At 42.6% G+C, this 18,259-nt stretch overlaps 1 protein-coding gene across 11 annotated transcripts in view; it reads left to right on the forward strand.

The window, feature by feature from the left end:
* The window catches only part of TANC2 (tetratricopeptide repeat, ankyrin repeat and coiled-coil containing 2), a 164,137-nt gene that overhangs the window by 115,247 nt on the left and 30,631 nt on the right, over positions 1–18,259 (forward strand). For all 11 annotated transcript variants that reach the window (XM_088067949.1, XM_014261032.2, XM_014261034.2 and 8 more), the window contains 3 exons: positions 2,194–2,360; positions 3,789–4,396; positions 15,756–15,864. In XM_088067949.1, coding sequence (XP_087924075.1) covers positions 2,194–2,360; positions 3,789–4,396; positions 15,756–15,864 — 884 coding nt within the window. The remainder of the gene's footprint in view (positions 1–2,193; positions 2,361–3,788; positions 4,397–15,755; positions 15,865–18,259) is intronic.

Consider the following 18,259-nt stretch of genomic DNA (forward strand, 5'->3'; position numbering starts at 1 on the left):
GATTTATTTGTGTAGGGGTGACTTTTTTTCCCTTTCCCTGCCACTATTTAGCTTTGGAAGCTTTCACCAAATGACTGCTATCATAAAAGTCCATAGACACCCTATGTAAAGCTTCTGGGGGAGCTGGTTACAAGCCTTATACTGATAACAGGTGTAGAGCTTTTTCTAATACGGCATTGATTTTGTCTTCTTTTCTTTCTCCCCTCTTCAAGTTATAACTAATTCATTGTGACAGTCACTAAATTTAAGATCTTTCTTGTTGCCATGAAAACTGTCAGAGCATTGCAGAGTTCAAGACTGTTGTCCTTCAGAATCATGTTTATTACTGTGCCTTTGCTGCATCTTGGCTACAAAAATAGTTCCGATAATTTTGTTACCACCCTATACACTACAGTGTAAAATCCAACATGAAATTGAGGCAGCTTCTGCCAGATTCAAAGCCCTGATGTTCAAATCAGCTCTTCAAAAATATGTCCAAGCTCTGAGCAGCAGCATCTGGATCCAACCTGCCCAGTTCCACCAGGCACAAAGCATATGTAAAGCCAGCACAGCATGACAGCAGTGGGTTTTCCTGGCATGGAGAAATGTCATTGTGGAAAGAGTGTGGTTGCTCTTTACTATCATCACTCTTGGCAAAAAGAAAAAGGATACATTGAGGAACTACTGCTCTAAAGGAAAATAATTCCTGTTTATTACAGTAGCTCCTTGGGAAATGTTTCAGCTCTTGAATTCAGAGTGTTTCAAAGGATTCTTATAGTTCTTCTCAAGGAGGTTGACCCCTATCTGGCCCTAAGTTCTGAGAAGTGGAAAAATTTTATATTAAGACTTTTTTTTTCCTTTCCTCTTGGGTTCTGCACTCAACACAGCTCCAACAGAGCCACTGGCCAGGACTCACACATTTCAAACCTCCTGGTTGAAGTGCTGGCAAGCTGATTTGCACCAAGTGTTTTCTAACAAGATGAACAGTATCTGGAAATTGGTTCTAAAATATATAATATTTAAGACTCTTTAAATATATCAGCAGGCCTTTTACAAGGTGCTGTTGAAGCTTTCATGCTACAGGGACAACACTGTTGCACAGGTGTTAACGGTGAACATCGCTAGGAAGTTAGATTCATGCTTCTCAAATCCATATTTAATGTCAAAGAATCTAAATAACATATAGGAGAACAAAGTTCTAATTCTTCCCCTACTCCCTGTTTTCTCCTCTCTCCCTTAGGCTTTATGAAGAACATGAGATATGGGTATAAAATTCAGGCATTACATTCACTCCAAGATTTCAGAGAGGAATAAAGTATATTTTCTAGTGTACCCAAAAATCTTACTGAGAAGTTAACTGAAAAAGCAGCTAGGGTAATTTTAGTGCAAAATACATTTTTGTCATGTGTATGTTTACAGTGCAGTAGGAAATAAATGCAACAGTGTTGACGTAAGGCAAGGTGCTCAGCAGTCCCAAATACACAGTGTTTGCTCATGGCTGTTCTCCCTGGAACACCACAGGCACCACTGGCTCTCATCGTCAGTGAATATTCTGTGCTGGGGTTTTACAGAAAAGTTTCTGGTGCAGTTTTTAAGTCAAAGAGAAAAACTCACCTGCTGCTGGGAATATTGAGCTTTTTGAAAGCAGGAGTTTATCTATGGTACTTCACAGATTATGAGTCTGTAGTGTGACTGTTGTATGTGAATAGCACATGCCATCAGTAGACTCAAATTTCACATTTTACACCTGGTTTTGGGTCTTTAGGCAAAATTACCTTTGAGAAGAAAACCCCTTGAGCTTAAGAAACAAGTCCAAAAGTATGTCTACCATTAGTTGTAACACCATACTCAGCTCTCAGTGTCTGACATAAAAAAAATGACTGCACTGTCAGCATCACCTGGGTTACTATATTCTCCAGCAGCAAAAAAATCCTGTTTAAACAGTCCATGATTTACGTCTTGTAGGATTTTCAAGGCCAGGTTAGAACAACCTGGTCTAGTGGAAGATGTCCCTTTCCCCAGCTGGAGGGTGGAACAAGATGACCTGTAAAGGTCAATATGCAATTAATGCATCATTAAAAAAGTGCTGCTACTGTGGGTGTTTTCTTCTTTGGCGATACCTGGTCATGGTTTAAAACTCTGTACTGATGTTGCAGTACATTATGGTTGAGTGTCTATAGCCTTTCCAATGAATACTTTTTCTCTTTCCCTCAGAGAGGAAGATCCCTGATGAAGATTTCATTATATTAATTGATGGTTTAAATGAGGCTGAGTTTCACAAGCCAGATTATGGAGATACCATAGTATCGTTCCTGAGCAAAATGATTGGAAAATTCCCTTCTTGGCTGAAGCTGGTAGTGACAGTCAGGACAAGTCTACAGGTATGTTGAGACCCAAAAGAGGGATAAAGTGTGTCATTGTCATGATGGACTTTAGTAAACAAGATCTTACTGGATATTCTGGATTTGCTCAAGACCCTTTATTTCAGGTTATCCTTTTGGCTTTTTTAGTCTTGGATTTACATCCATGTCCCCAGGCTCACCCTACAGCTCTGGAAGGGTCTAATCCATCAGCACTTATTCATGTCAGTAAATGTTCATCAGCAAACAGTTCAGATCATTTCATGAGACAGCTCACATGCCAATAAGCCCCAACTCATGGAGCCATTAGGAAGGCAGGGCCTGGTGTCTGTCAGCTCCATGTGGAAGGGCAAAGGAGTTGGGATCTTCGTTCCTTTCAGTGTGACCCAGAGCATGATGATTTCAGTCTGATTAGGCCAAGACGTTACTCAGCTCAAGACTGTGGTGGTGAGCAGGTGTGGAAGCTCAGCAGGCAGCTGAATCTGGTTCCAGCCCCATCAGGGCAGCCAGCCCCCACATAGTCCTTGTCACTGGGAATGGCAGCTACTTCCCAAGATCCAGGAGAGCACAGTCTATTTGCTGTTCAGTGCTGGGGTCCATTTTTTTGCTCAGTAATGGAGTAAATTAAATATCATTTGGAGGAAATATTTTTGTAATTTTAAGTAAATTGCATTGTGATGGCTTGAATTCCTCATTTAATTAGGGCTTTTGTATCCCGAAAGTCTTCACTGCAGCTTAAGTTTGCACTGTGCTCTCCCTCTATTTTGCTGGAGAGTTTATGGCTTTTCTGGAGTCAACCTTGTACAGATGTGTTGCATCACTTCACTTCTCCTCTCCTCACAGAAGCTGAGAGCACATGAGGCAAGAGTTTCTTTGGAGAGGCCTTTGATGATCTTTGGTTTATGCTGAATCTGGGAGTTCAGTAGATGAGCGTTCCCTGAGCGCACCATCCTGCAGCAGACAGACATAGTTGCTTTGCACTGGAAAATACTCACTATTATCTGTCCTGATGTTTCCGTGCATCTGTGGATGTGGAATGCAGAAGGATGCTCCCAGGGAGGTTCTTGGTCTCAGCTTCAGCAAGTTTCTTGTGGCCTCAGATCTGTCATCTGGATGTCCATTCCCTCTGAAAGGACAGCAGAAAGGATGGGAGGTGAATCTGTGGTTGGGAGGAATAGGAATAACAAGGACACTGCTCTGTCTGAATTTACCAGCCCTTTGCATGGATGTACTGTTAAAAACTTACTTCAGCCATGTTTCACACACAACCTGCCTGATGATAGATGAGAAAGTGAGGCCCTGAGGGAACAAACTACTGTTTGTGTTCTTGCCCTGATGGAAGGTCTTAAAGGAGTCTCAAAGGTGCTATTGTAATAGAAATTTAATTTACTTAATGAATAGTAAAACACTGCCAGCATGAGTATCTTTTTTGTCTTTCTTTCTTTGTAGGAAATAATTAAGCTGTTGCCCTTCCACAGAATATTTTTGGATAGACTGGAAGAGAATGAAGCCATTGACCAGGATCTGCAGTCATACATCCTTCATCGGATACACAGCAGCTCGGAGATCCAGAACAATATCTCGCTCAACGGCAAAATGGACAACACTACATTTGGCAAACTCAGTTCTCACCTCAAGACCTTGAGCCAAGGGTCCTACCTATACCTGAAACTTACTTTTGATCTCATAGAGAAAGGATACCTAGTTCTAAAAAGCTCCAGCTACAAAGTGGTCCCGGTGTCCCTGTCCGAAGTGTACCTGTTGCAGTGCAATATGAAGTTCCCAACACAGTCTTCCTTTGATCGGGTCATGCCTCTCTTGAACGTAGCAGTGGCTTCTCTGCACCCATTAACAGATGAACATATTTTTCAGGCCATTAATGCAGGTAACATTGAGGGCACTTTGGAGTGGGAGGACTTTCAGCAGAGGATGGAGAACCTTTCTATGTTTCTTATCAAACGTAGAGACATGACGCGAATGTTTGTTCATCCCTCTTTCCGAGAATGGCTTATTTGGAGAGAAGAAGGTGAAAAAACCAAGTTTCTTTGTGATCCAAGGTAAGCAAATGCTCTGAGAAATCAGTGCTTACCAATGTGTTACTCTGCACTGTTATGTGAATAATTTTATTTTACAAGGTTGCACATGGCTGCAGTTAGCTAACTAGCTAGCTAGCTTTGTGTTCTTGCCCTGAAGGGCAAAGCTAGCTTTGCTCTGTGTGCACTACAGGTCTCTACATTCTGTCCTGATCACCTGAGCTCTTTATGCTGTTTATGGAAAGAAACAAGCATCTCTGGGCACACACCTGAGTTGGCAAACCTAACAGTCATCTTCAGGATGAGATGAGCTGTCTGATGAGCTGACTGATGGCTCAGTCCTGGAGAAGGGGAATCATCATCCCTTTCTCCAAAGGTTTCAGAAGCACAGGAAGTGGAAGATAAAAAGTGGAAAGATGGGTAGTGTGGATACATTTTCTTCAGCTGCTTCTTTTTCAAGTTGTGCTTCTTGAAGTCCTACTAAATGTTTTGCTGAAAACAAAATAAAGAGCATAATTGTTCTGTAGTGATTTTGGACTGTAAATGCATCTGTAATCTATCCTGACAGAAGCCGAGTTCCTGGCTTAGCTCACAGGGAACAGAATTTAATCACAGTTAGATTTATATTCTCTAAGCCAAATTATCTCTATCAGCATTACTTTTGTTTCTAGTGGCAAGTGGAAACGGGCAATCTGATTGTAATTCTTGTAGTTTATAAGTTTTGCTCCATTTTTCTGCACATTTCTTAAAATATGATTATAATAATTAGGGAAACAGATTCAAGGATGTGTCAGTGACTTGATGGTCAGTCTGAGGACAATCTCATAGTATCTGCTGGATCTGGAAAGCACCTGGCTGATTAAGGCAGCTGTGGCTGTTAGTGGTGTCAGAGTAATTTGCCACTTTAAATTTTGAGGTAAAGGGGCTGTAGAAAAACACCAAATAGCTTCTCTCATTAGGCATCTTCTTGTTTTTAGTGGGTTCTGACAATATTCCTGTTGAGTGAGCCCTTGATAAAGCATCTCACAGCAGCAGGTGCCTTCAGATCCATCAAAGAGTTATTTAATATCCTGACTTGGAAGTCGCTGAGTGCTTCACGTAATGCTGTTCTGCCCTGTTTGCAGTGTCTGTGTGATGCTTGCTCCAGTGGAGCTGAGAGCTTCCTCCATCCCAGTCACTCCCACCTGGTGCTACTGGTTTTGTGGCCTGGCTGCAAGAGAGCTTGCTATCAGCTGGGTGAGGGGACAGCAGCCAGTACTCCTGGCAATTCTCACTGATCACACAGCACCTGCCAGAATGATCCCTAACAAGAGCAACTTGGAAAAATCACTGCTTTCCAAATGATTGCTTTCCATCATTACCGTGAAAATAGCATCTAGGTGCAGGATGCTTCCCTGGTGGGTGGGGTGTGTATTGGATGCTGTGGGTGGTAGCAGTGCCTGTGGCTGAGTAACCTGGGGACTGTGGGTCCAGAAATTCTCTTCATCCTCACAGTGGTGGGAAAGGACACTCTCAGAATGCCAGACTCAGAAGGAAGTTCAAATGGGCTGCATTTTAGATGGTTTTGCACTGAAACAAAGCGTGTGATCAGCAAAGGCACAAGTCAGACCGTGTTCACTCAGCAAACCACCAGAAAGATTTTTGCTCAACATTTGGGTTTGGTGTTGCCTTTCCCAGGCATCACAAGCACATCATGCTGCTCTCAAGACCATTTAGAATATTTTCAGGTATCACTTTCCATCTCATATATGCCATTAATGTGAGGAAATTAATGGTGACTTTACAGGGACCGCTTATGCTCTGTGCAAGCAGGGTATCCCCACAGAACTGGCCTGGCTTAGCTCTTTCCCACAGGCAAAAAGAAGTTCCAGTACATTAACAGGCTCTCACTACCATGGGCATGAGCCCATACATACTGGAGGACTAACATGTGTCTCTGATGTATAATGTGCACTAATTGTGTTATGCTCTAATGGTAACTAATGAAACCAGATACAATCCAGAGATTAGTAGGGAAAGATCCCTGAGCTATGAGACTCCTCAAAATCCTCCTGTCCAGCTGATACTGAGCTCAGAGCATGGGAAACCCTGAGCAACAATTAAGATAAGTAATGACTTTTCATGTTATTTCTTGGAAGAGAAGCAGAGCTGGCCACTGTCAGAGCTCACAGCAGTAGCCTGTGAAAATTTGTCTGCATCTGGTTTGTTCACAGCCAGATGGATTTCTTTCTGTTCACTTGGGAATTGAGAAGACATGACAACTGTACAGAGCATCCTCAGGATTGTCAGACGTGGAACAGTTTGACCGTACCATGTCAGTATGTGAAGAGAAAGGTCACTGAGGCTGATACTTTTACCTGCGAGAAGAGCTTTGAAGTGAAATGTGGGTTTGTGAAGCTGCTTTTAATTGACTGACCCTGACAGAGTGTCCAGGTGTGAGGCCATTACAAAGGAAATTGGGATAATGGGCCTTGTGTCCACTCATATCCCAGCACTGCAGCTGGGATAATTTTCCTGATTTTATTGGTGAGAGCGAGTTTTTGTGTTCACAGAAGCATAGAAAAGAGGGGAGGGGAGAGGAGGAACACAATGTCTGAGAATGTCTTTTTCTATGCTTTGAAGAAAAACAGCAGATCTCCACCCTCTGGGGTTTTGGTTAGCCCGTTGTGATCCTGACCCTCTTCTTTGAACCTTCATCATGCATTTGCTGTCCAAAGCAAAGGCTAATTAGCTCTGAAGAGTAATGTTCTCACTGCTGGTCTCCCCAGAGAGAATCCCCTCCCAGCCCCTCCGTGTTTTAGCACAGGGCTCCAGTGAGGCACTTGTCAGAGCACTTAACCAGCATTGCAGTAATGACCTCGTCAGCCTGTTAGGCCAGCACATCAACCAAGTGGCTTCCTTAACAAATAACATAAAACATTTTAGGGAAAGACTCAATCCTTTGTGACTGGTGCATGGATAAAATGGTTCTTACTGCACATTCCTCCTACACTTGTATTTCTAAACCTAAATTCTGCTCTAATGCAGTGCTTCTTTCTGCCCAGACTTGATCAGAAACTTCTATGCAATTATTTTCCATGCTTTTATAACACTAATAAAATGTTTCATCATTGTGCTGCTGCTGAAGGGGCTGTGAGCAAGACAGAAATGAAGTGATTTGCCCTGTCAAGGCAGTAAGAGAGCTGTAGTCAGATATGGACCCCAGAAGTGAAATTACTTTATCCAGGCTTAAGTATAAACATCTGAGTTATTTGTCGAGACTTGCTTTATAGTCAGAGGAGAGAAATTAGAGTGATTCATTTCATCCTGAGCTAAAAGGCTGCATTAGGTCAGATGAGAAGTGCCTGGGAAGCATCTCTTCCAGCTGAGTTACGAGGAATCTCAGGATGATGGGCTCCCCAGGAGAGGACTCCAGTATTGACAGGGCTGGATGAAGTGAATCTCTCCAGGCTGGTTCTCTACCCCACACAGGGCTTTGAAGCAGATACACAGATTTTATTTTCTTTTCTTGTTCAGGAAAGCTAAGGTGGGAAAAAGATACTCTCCGTGCTGTTGCCTGTATGACTGTCCCAACTTGGGCTTTTGTATTTCAGCTTGGCACTGGACCAACCAGTGCTGTGTGTGCTGGTAGTGGTGGCTGAGGGAAGAGGCTCTTTGTGGTGCATGGGGATGTCCCAGCATCCACGGGACCATACCAAAATGAAGCATTTTAGATCTTCACCTCAAGTGCTTCACGTCTACCTTGGTGAAGCCGAATCTCACCTAATTTTAGGGGCTTGCCATCCAGGTGTCTGTTGCTCAGGCAATCACTCCCATCTCCTTGTCTTTGGAGCAGTTCATCTGGCCTGTTCTAGCTGCTGACTGAGGTGAGCTGAACCCCAAACCTCTGTCCCTGGACTGGCCTAAGGGTCAGTGAGGCATGGACGTGCTGCCCCAGGGAGTGACCTGCGTGAGACTGGAACTTGGCAGAGGTGACACCAGAAGAGGTGGTGCCTTTGGCATAGGTTTGCTCCTGGTTGCTGTTGCTGGGGCAGTGGATTTTGAAGGATACTCATTTTATGAACCCACAGCAAGGCCACTTCCTCACATCCTCCTCTTCTACATCCATAAACCAAATCTGTTCCTCAAACCCTATATCAAGATACATGGCATGGATAAACATGCAGCAGGGATCCAGGCAGAAAGATGCAGCTCTCATCTAACACCCAAGTTGCCATGGTTTCTGTCAGAGCTGTCTTTTAGTACAACACTCTGGAGGTATTTTATATTCTCCTTTTTCTCTTGGGATCACATTGCAAGTGGAGACTTTTCCTACACAAAATTAATGTTTTTATCTGTTACCCAGCAAAATGATAGAGTGAAGGCTTTAGAGCAAAATCAGGGGTTTTTGTTTTATTTTGATGGAATGCTGAATCTGATTGACAAATAACAGTCCTCAGTGTAAAGATAATTCATTTAGAAAGTCAGGAGAAAAAGAAGTTGGTGAAAGTGATATTTCTAACAATTCAGGGATACAACGAACAGCTTTAAATGGGGAGTTGGTCCTTGTATTACACAGATTAATTGACTTTCTTTCTCTTTTTTATTATAAGACTCTCAAAAACTCTTAAAATACACTCAGATTGATTGTTAACTGAAATGATCAAGTGTTCACCAAAACCCAGGGTAGGTTTTAATTGTTTTCTCCACATCCATGAGGGATGGATTTTACTCAGCAAAGCAAAGGCATAGTTTAAATTCAAGGTGAGGCAGAATAATGGGTTTAGAATTTATTTGAATGCAGTGCCTACTAGTACCTTGTGGGGCCAGAGATGGAATAATCAGGTTGTCCAAACTGGTTGGCAGTGCTAGCTCTCAAGGGGCTGCCATCATTATTTAGCTTTGCTTTACACTACCTCTCTTAATGTCATTTTCATTGCTCCAGAGCGCCAGTTTTGTAGTTCTGCAGGTATTGTAGCTCACAGTGGGCCTTCTGAGTGCCCCAGGCAGAGGTACAGGCAGTACTTGCCACGTCAGCGCAGCCACAAGGGACACGTTGTTGGTTGTTTTGCCATCTCCCGCCATGGATGCCACGTGCCACCAAAATACATCAGGTTATTTCCTTGCCCAGCCTGCTGTCTTCGTCATCCACGCTTGTGAAAGGCCTGAACTCAGTTAGTGAAATGAACTACCAGATAACCATGGGATCTGGTTGTTCATGGTCATTTCCACAGCTCTAATTTTGGTAGAAGTGGTGGCTGAGCTGTTTAGGGCAGAACTTCCTCTACACCCATTGCATGGTAATGAGAGTACAACATTTCTCACTCTTTTAATTTACCCCTTAAGCCATATTTAGTGAGTGTCATATTTGTGACTCACAGAGATGAGTCCATCATCATGTCCTCCAGTAAATTGGAGAGGCAAACCCAATCTGTTCACCAAGTATGGAGTGCTGACTCTGAGAATAAAACTTTTAGGCTTCCCATATGTCTTGCAGAAAAAAATGTTTTGATTGCATGACTTGGAGCCCAGTACATTTTGAAATGTAAAAAGAATGGGCAATAACTCAACAAAATGAGTGTAGGAAATCTGTGTGCAAATTTCACATCTCCAGCATCTCAAGATGTTAACTCTAGTCAAAGAATCATGGAGTGATTTCTCTTGAAAGGACTTCAAAGCCCATCCAGCTCCACCCTTGCCATGGGCAGGGACACTTTCCCACTACACCAGGTTGCTGCAAATCCCATCCAAACTGGCCTTGGACACTTCCAAGGAAGGGGCAGCCACAGCTTCTCTGGGCAGCCTGTGCCAGGACCTCACCATCCTCACAGGGAACACTTCTTCCCTATATCCCATTTACCCCCGCCCTCTGGCAGTGGAAGCCATTCCCCATTGTCCTGTCACTCCAGACCCTCGTCCAGTGTCTCTCTCCAGCTGTCTTGGAGTCCCTTTCTAATCTCATGCAGAAATCAGAGGACACAAGTAAGTTACTGAAGCCATTGGTAGCAAGCTGGGTATCTGTAACAGGGATTTAGCAGTGCAGTGAAGTAACTTTTGTGCAGGATTTCCCCTGAACTGCAGTCAGAGCTGCAGCTGCAGTGTCAGTTGGAAGAGACAAGGAGAAAAGGCAGACAGATTATAAATGATGACAGATGAGATTGAGAGCAATGTGATCACTACCACCATAAAGGACATCAGTAGAGCAGCTTGTTTTAATTGGCTCATTAGGCATGCAAACCTCAGCATTGGGATGCAGCAGGGGGTTGAATATATTTAGTACCTTAAGCTACTGTCCTCATAAAATCTGCTCTTTTTCTTTCCTTTTGGACTTTACTGGGCCATTTTCACGTCTAAATGGAAGAAAATATTCACAGAATAATCCATCCTGTGGGCACTGAACCACCAAGAAGAGAGGAGTGGAGTTAACCAGAAGCTGATCGAAGAAAGAAATGTTACTGATTTTCTTCCTGTTATTTTGTTCCTCAAATATTAAGACCCACTTTTAGAGCAAAATCATCCTCTAGCACTGCCTGAGAGAGTAGCCTTGACTGTTTTGTTTTTTTTTATACTGTGAATTCCTTCCAAGTTAATTTGCTATTATAACATCAGAGGGAAACTACATTACAAAAAAATCAATAAATCAATTTAGGTGATAAACTGTTCCTTCAAGAGGGGCTCCTGGAGCTGAGCTAGGCTTTTCTGCAAGACAGGCATCCAGATTCCCTTCTGCAAAGGAAGAGGCTCTGGGCTTTGTCAGAGCACACATCAGTCTCTGCACTGCAGTTATGACATTACACTTGGCAGAGCTGAATAAAACGTGAATACACATCTTCTGAAGTCCAGATTCACTGGGCACAGTGTCAAATCTCTTGATTCTGGAATGTTTTCATGGGATTATCTGAAAGAATGGAGATGTGGGTGTAAATCAGGGAATTTGGACTTTGGTAGGTTCAGAAGTGAACAGGATTGATTCTCATTTATTTTTTGCTTGCTTTTCACTCTGGTGCTACAATGCCTTAACACTGGAGTAATTTTGTACCCTTTAAAATATTTTTTACCTGAGAACTGGAAGCGTTCAAATGACACACAGATCTGGAAGCTGCTTTTTATTTATTTGTTTGTTTGTTTGTTTTTATAATTTAATCATTCTCCTTCACTGCTCTTTGGTTACACCAGTATTTTGTCAGTGAGACTTTGTCCTTTTCCGTCTGTGACATGAGGAATGGGGTCACCTGGGGACTGTGCTTGAGGTACCAACATCCTGCATCATCCTGCTCCGCACCCGGAGTTGCGTGACTCATGTTTGGGTGGATAAGGGAGCAATTGTGTAGAGATCAAATCCAGCATCTATTTATAAGTGTATGGAGTGACAGGACAAGGGGGGATGGCTTCAAACTGACAGAGAGTAGGTTTAAATTGGATATTAGGAAAATATTCTTTCCTGAGAGGATGGTGAGGCCCTGGCACAGGATGCCCAGAGAAGCTGTGGCTGCCTCTGGATCTCTGGCAGTGCCCAAGGCCAGGTTGGATGGGGCTTGGAGCTGTCTGGGACAGTGGAAGGTGTCCCTGCCCATCACAGGGGGTGGCACTGGATGGACTTTAAGGTCCTGTCCAACCCAAACCATTCCATAATTCTACATAATCTTGTGTGCGGCCTTCTCTTCCTTTCCTTAGATCTGCTGTGGGTGTGCACTGGTTCATACCACTTAGAGTGTTGGAATGATTAGAGACTCATTTTTATGTCTTTTTTTACATACATAAATAAATAAATATGCTTAGACATATATAATTATGTATGTATAAACACACTCTGTATATGCATGTACGTACACACACACACACACACACACACACGTATGTGTCCACTAGGCAGACTCCTGACCATTCCAGGAGTTGATACAGGCACAGAGAGCAGATTAAAGCTTTAGGAGCTGAGCTGGCAGGGCTATTAATTTTTCATTAAAAAAGAATTTAAAAATAAAAAAAAAAATCTTACATTAAAAATAGAAAAATCTCTGATGATAAACTCTGCAGTTGTGAAATTCAAAGCATATCATTTCACTGAGCTCCTTGATGTAGAAATCATTACTGCCACTCTGTTGTATGAAAGAAAAAAAAAGCCTGTGCTGTTGCAGTCTGGTTTGGTTTCCAGTTAATGTTGACAGAACAAGTATTTATCAAGCAGCCGAAAGCCAAGGTCTGGGAAGCATTGCAGAGGTAATGTATTTACTCATGAATACTGTACTTTATTCTGGAGTAGTACATGCCTTATTCATAGCACCAAAGTCATGTCTATAATTAAATTCAGGTAAATACCCTTCCAACTGCAGCTGAAAAGCAATTTAGGAGCTGACTGAGGAACCTGGACTGGTGTGTCAGGTGGGAGCTGCACTTCAGCTCTTGCTGCGAAGAACAGGCACCTCAGAAGCTTCTGGATTTTCAGTTCATGCTTAGGATTAATGCAGTTATAGATCCATTCACAGCTTTCCTAAACATTCTCAAAGAGTTTTTCACCAACAAGCAAAAACCTGGTATTACTTGCTCTCCAGATGTGGAACACAGAGGCAGAGTGGCGTGGCTGAAGAGTCCCTATGCACAGCTGCTTACAGTCTGGAGCAGAAAGATGCAGCTTCTGATCCCTTCCTGAGAATCTCTTCAGAAAGAGAAGTAGCTGATGGCTCTGAATCATGGAATCATAAAACCTTAGCATGGTTTATGTTAGAAAGGACCTTAGAGGCCATTCAGTCCAAGCCCCTGCCATGGGCAGGGACACTTTCCTCTAGACCAGGTTACTCCAAACTCAGTCCAGCCTGGCCTTGGACATTTCCAGGAATGGGGCAGCCAAGCTGCTCTGGGAAACCTGTGCCAGGGCCTTCCCACCTTCACAAGGAAGCATTTTTCCTAAAGTCTAATCTATACTTATTCTCTGTCAGTTTGAAGCCGTTTCCTCTTGACCTGTCACTCCAGACCCTTGTCCAAAGTCTCTATCCAGCTCCCTTGTCCTGCAAGTTCTTGAGCTTGCACCACCAACCTTTGGGCGGAACACCTTGGCTCCTCTCAAAACCCATTGCAGCATTGTGAATCTGGTGACTTTCTGGGATGGACAGAGTGTATTACAGCATTTACATATTTTCATAATCTGGCTGAATGGGGCCAGGTTCAATCCAGCAATTGCCATCCCACTTGGTTTCCAGCAGTATCTGGCAACACTCAAGCTGTGTTTCCTAGTCACTTGTTTCCTTCTGATCTGTTCCTCTTTCTTTCCCATGGGCATTCCCAGAGGTTAACCAGTGTAATGAGCAAATGCATTTATCTATCTCCTTTAATAGGAGACCTGACGTTCTCCTCCCATTCCAAAGAGGGGGAGAGCCAAAGGAAGGTGAGGCAACAAGCTGGGGTTAAGTCAAGGTGCTATAACCATTTTCAGGGCCCTTCTGTTCCAGCTTTTTATGTATAGTCCCTTCTGTTGGTGCTATATAGAGAATTCTCACAGCACAGATGCATGGGATTGGAGGCACTGCCCTGTGCACTAGGGCATCCTGATGGATTTTCAGCCCTCAGCTGAGGCACCAAAGCTGTGTTGTGATGGGCAGAGTCACCATCTGGGGAGGCTTTTCCTCCAGTCATGGGAAGCATGGAGCAAGGGATCCCAGCACAGGCCATGTGCCAGGCCAAAGTGTGGAGAGCAGCTTTTTTTTTTTTGGCAAAAAAAAGGGGGTTTTCTTCAATTTCTTTTTATGGCCAAGTCACCCTAAGAGTGAAAGTACTATCAGTCAAAAAAATCATTTCAGAAAACAGTTATTTGAGTTGATGGTGCCTCTATAAACAGAGCTGCATTTTGGAATGAAGCACCACAGAAGTCCACACAGTGCAACATTTTATTACCTGTAAATGGGATGTGGTGCTCTCTCATCTTCCAAACCTGGGGATCAAGTCCTGCCTCATAAGAAAAATACGATTTGTTTTTCATCCCACTCCTCCAGCAGGCACATTCCTGTCTTCCCAGCACCACGAGGGCTGACAGAGCGTCACTGGGCTCTGTTCACACAAATCCATGTGTTGCCGATCGAAAAGGAGGTTCATTGGCAAGGCTTGGGGGGCACCTTGCCAAAAACCTGGCCAGGGCATTACAAGTCATTCACTTTTTTCCCCGAGTTTGAGATGGACAGTAATTCACCCTGAATAGGGATGAGCTGGTAAATCCCCACTGCTGTGGAAAGCTTCTGTCTTGTGTAATATTTACTAGATGTTTGGCCATCCAAAGTATTTCTTTGCTTTACCAGGCACGTATGAGCTAATAACATTTCCTGTCCTTAAAAGCCCTTTTAAAACCACATTTGATATCATATTTTATTTTCCTTGGCTGGAAGGGGTTTGATTGCTTTTAGTGCAGTCACATTTTTACATACTTCCAGAAATGAAGTGGCTTAAAAGGACTCCCTTGGGAGCAGCCAGGGGCTTAAGGAAGAATATAATTTTGTTGGTAAAACCAAAAAAATACCACACAGACCACTGAGGTCCCAGCGTGGAGCCTCTCTGGCTCCTGCCCTGCTCGCTGCATCTCCTGCTGTAGCATCCACATGTGCCTGGGGCACCTGCAGGATCAAGTATTTGCTGATCTGAAACAGAAATGGTATTAAAATTTCATACTTTTGCATCATGTGTGTTTTGTCTCTGTGGAGAGTCTTCTCGCATCTTTGAGAAAACCCAGCCATGTTGAACTTGCACAGTTACAATATGGAAATCTATAAATGTCTGAAGGTTTAAAAATATCAGTAAAGTCACCTTTAGCAACAGAAGTTATTGTCTATTTTATTATATTTTGCCTTGAACAGGACTTGGTGTGCAGTTCAGTTAATTTGCTGTGGTTGTCGATGTATTAGGGCATTGCCAGAAGGGTTTTTATTTCTGGAAAAGCTGGAGAATATGTTTAGAAGGAGTTTTACAAAGAACTAAAGTTGTTTCACTCCGTGGGACTGTCCACAGGGTAGTGAATGCAGGTGTAATTTAAAGGACATTTTATTCAACGTGTAGATATTTTAAATGTGGCATTTTCTAGTGGCTTCAGGTTGGTTACATGCTTTTCAAATGTGGTTCTCTGCAAAATGACTATAAAAGTAACACTGCAGCTTTCATGACATTGTACCTCTGGTGTTTCTAAATTTACATCTGCTCATAGAAAAGATATTGGGGTTTTTTTGCTGTCTGCCGATGTCTAAGGGGCACTGAGCTGTCAGTGATCACCAGTAATAAAGGATGCAATTAATTGTTGGTTTACAAGTGATAATTCAGCGAGCTCCATTTCCCAAAGCTGGATGTGATTGAAGGATTAGCATTTTTGTCCTCAAAAGTTGTTTTGTTGGTGTAATAAGGAATACTAACATACTTTTTCTTCTGATTTTAGGAGTGGCCACACACTGCTTGCCTTCTGGTTTTCTCGACAAGAAGGAAAATTAAATAGACAGCAAACAATTGAACTGGGACATCATATTCTCAAAGCACATATTTTTAAGGTAACAAAAATTCAAATGAAGGTTTATGCCAATCTCATCCACAGCGCTGGCAGCACTCAGTCTCATCTTGTCGTGGGGCTGGTGTAAGAAGTGTGATTGCTTGAGGCTGCTGAAATCCGTAGAAGTGAGCTTTAGAAAATCGGCCATGGTATCTAAGAAATCCTTAAAATTAAACCCTCCTTCAGACAGTAAATTCAACAGATAGCCTCCTTACCTAAAATTGCTCTTCTACCAAAAATTGCTTCTTGCCCTGAAAGATAAGTACCTGTAGCAGCATATAGAAAAAAGGAAATCTTTTAAAAGGAGCAGTTTTGGAGAATCTAATGCAAAATTTAGGTTGTAACAGTAAAATTTGATGGTTGTTGAAATTGGCTGATTGGTCCATCTTACTCTTCACACAGACATTTAAGACTTGGGCAACTGAAAGGCAAACTTGAATGTGAGTATCAATATGACCCATAAACTAAGTATCATTCTTCCTGCTGGCCCAGGCACCAGAAGGTGGGAATGAGAGGGTGTATTTGTAAGGTCACAGGAAATACAGATTTTCTTACAACTGTTAGGACCTGTGGGTGCTTAACACTAGTAAAAAGCAAGGCTGTATTTTCATCTGGTCTCTATATGATTTTATAGACTTGAGGGCTTTGCCACTCCGGCTTCTGCTCCTAGAGCAAATAGGTGATTTCTGCTTTGTGTCAGTTCTTTTGAATTCATTTATTGTATTCCCTATGCCAAATTGACCATCAGGTGTAGCAACAAAGTCTGCTTGTTTGGGAAGATGATGGCTGGAGCCAAAGGGAAGACCCCCAGATTGGTGCATTATCCTTCAGGGTATCAATTTCACATTTTCAGTTACATTCCCAAAGCCAAATTCAGCCCTGAGTTTACTGTTGAGCTGCATTTATGTCTGAAACTGGTTCCAAACCTTCTTCATTTCACATGTCCATAGTGAGATTAACAGGGATTCAGACTCTGAGCAAATGACAACTTTCATTAAGTAGACAGGTTTCCAATAGATTCCAGGTTTAATTGAGCAATATTTACAATAGTAGAAAATGCCAATTAGCATATGACAAATGTCAGTCCAGCCTTCTGTTCCTCATCACTCAGCAAAATCCTTCGGTTTACAACATTGCAGGAGGACCAGCATCACAGTGACTGATGAGCATAACAGAACATTGTTTGCAAGCACTACAAAGTTTTGAAGGCGTTTGAATTAGCTGGATTAAAAATCGTAACTTAGTATTTTGCTTTTCCTTTTATTTTTATTGCTTATTTTAACAAGTATTTACTCAGGATTTGTGAGTGTTTACTGAGTGAAACAAGAGCTGCAGCAGTTTCTGAAGGAGGGTCCTCTAGGCTGGAATATTGCAGACCATGTTTAAGAGTTCAAGCATTCTTCAAAGAAAATATTTCCAAGAGTGCATGCACAGACTTTTACAAATTGTTACCAACTGTATTTGTTTCTAAACAAGCATTTTTTCCCATTCAGGCCTTTCATTCTGGTTAATCTTTTGCTGAAGCCATTACCAGTGTAGCATTGGGCTTTCTGCCAAGTAGGGAGCATGTCAGGTCATCAGTTCAGGGTGTTTTTCCTCAAGTTGCCATGTTACAGTAGCAGGCACAAAGATCTTTCTGCAGACACAAAGATCCTAATATTGAAGGTATTTATGGAGGTCTGGTGGCATTACAATTCCATTTTATGTACCTATCAGGAAGCCAGGAGAATATTAAACTGGAGCTAAAGCATTTTGACCAGCCAGGGAGTACTGAGAGCTAGGTATAGAGTCAAACTTTGATAAAACAGAGCAGAAAATTTATTTATCCTTCTCCAGTCCTTCCTAGTTTGAATCCTCTGGTACTTTAGCAAGGTGATGATGGAACACTTGTAATTTCCAGGTGTAAAAAAATGTAAGTGATACGCAGAGTTCTGACCTGACACATGGGTGGGAAGACATTTTCACGTTCCCATCTTTACTTGCTGGCTGAGATCTGATGGTTTTGTATTCTCTTTTAAACACAAACATCCTCAAACAGTTTAGGGGGAAGAAAAAGTACAAATGCTTTAATCTTCTAAATCAGTTGCCAATCTTAACGGGAGCATACAGGAAGCCAGCTTGAAAAGCCTGTCATGGAATAAAAGGGCACAAAGAGAAATGTGTGGTTGTGACACAAGCGGACCCAAACTTCAGGTTGATACATGTTTTGCAAATCAGCCAAAGAGAAGGCTTGAATTTCATCCTAAATTACTTAAAGTGTCAGTAATACAGAAGTGGGTGATGCCTGGAGCAGCCTGGTCTACTGGAAGGTGTCACTGCCCATGGCAGGGGGATGGAATGAGATGGGCTGTAAGGTTCCTTCTAGCCCAAATCAGTCTGGAATTCTGGGATTCTGT

Source organism: Pseudopodoces humilis, chromosome 29 (genome assembly GCF_049639895.1).
Source record: "Pseudopodoces humilis isolate 2021_Gansu_Grassland_sample_001 chromosome 29, ASM4963989v1, whole genome shotgun sequence".
Classification (NCBI taxonomy): Eukaryota; Metazoa; Chordata; class Aves; order Passeriformes; family Paridae; genus Pseudopodoces; species Pseudopodoces humilis.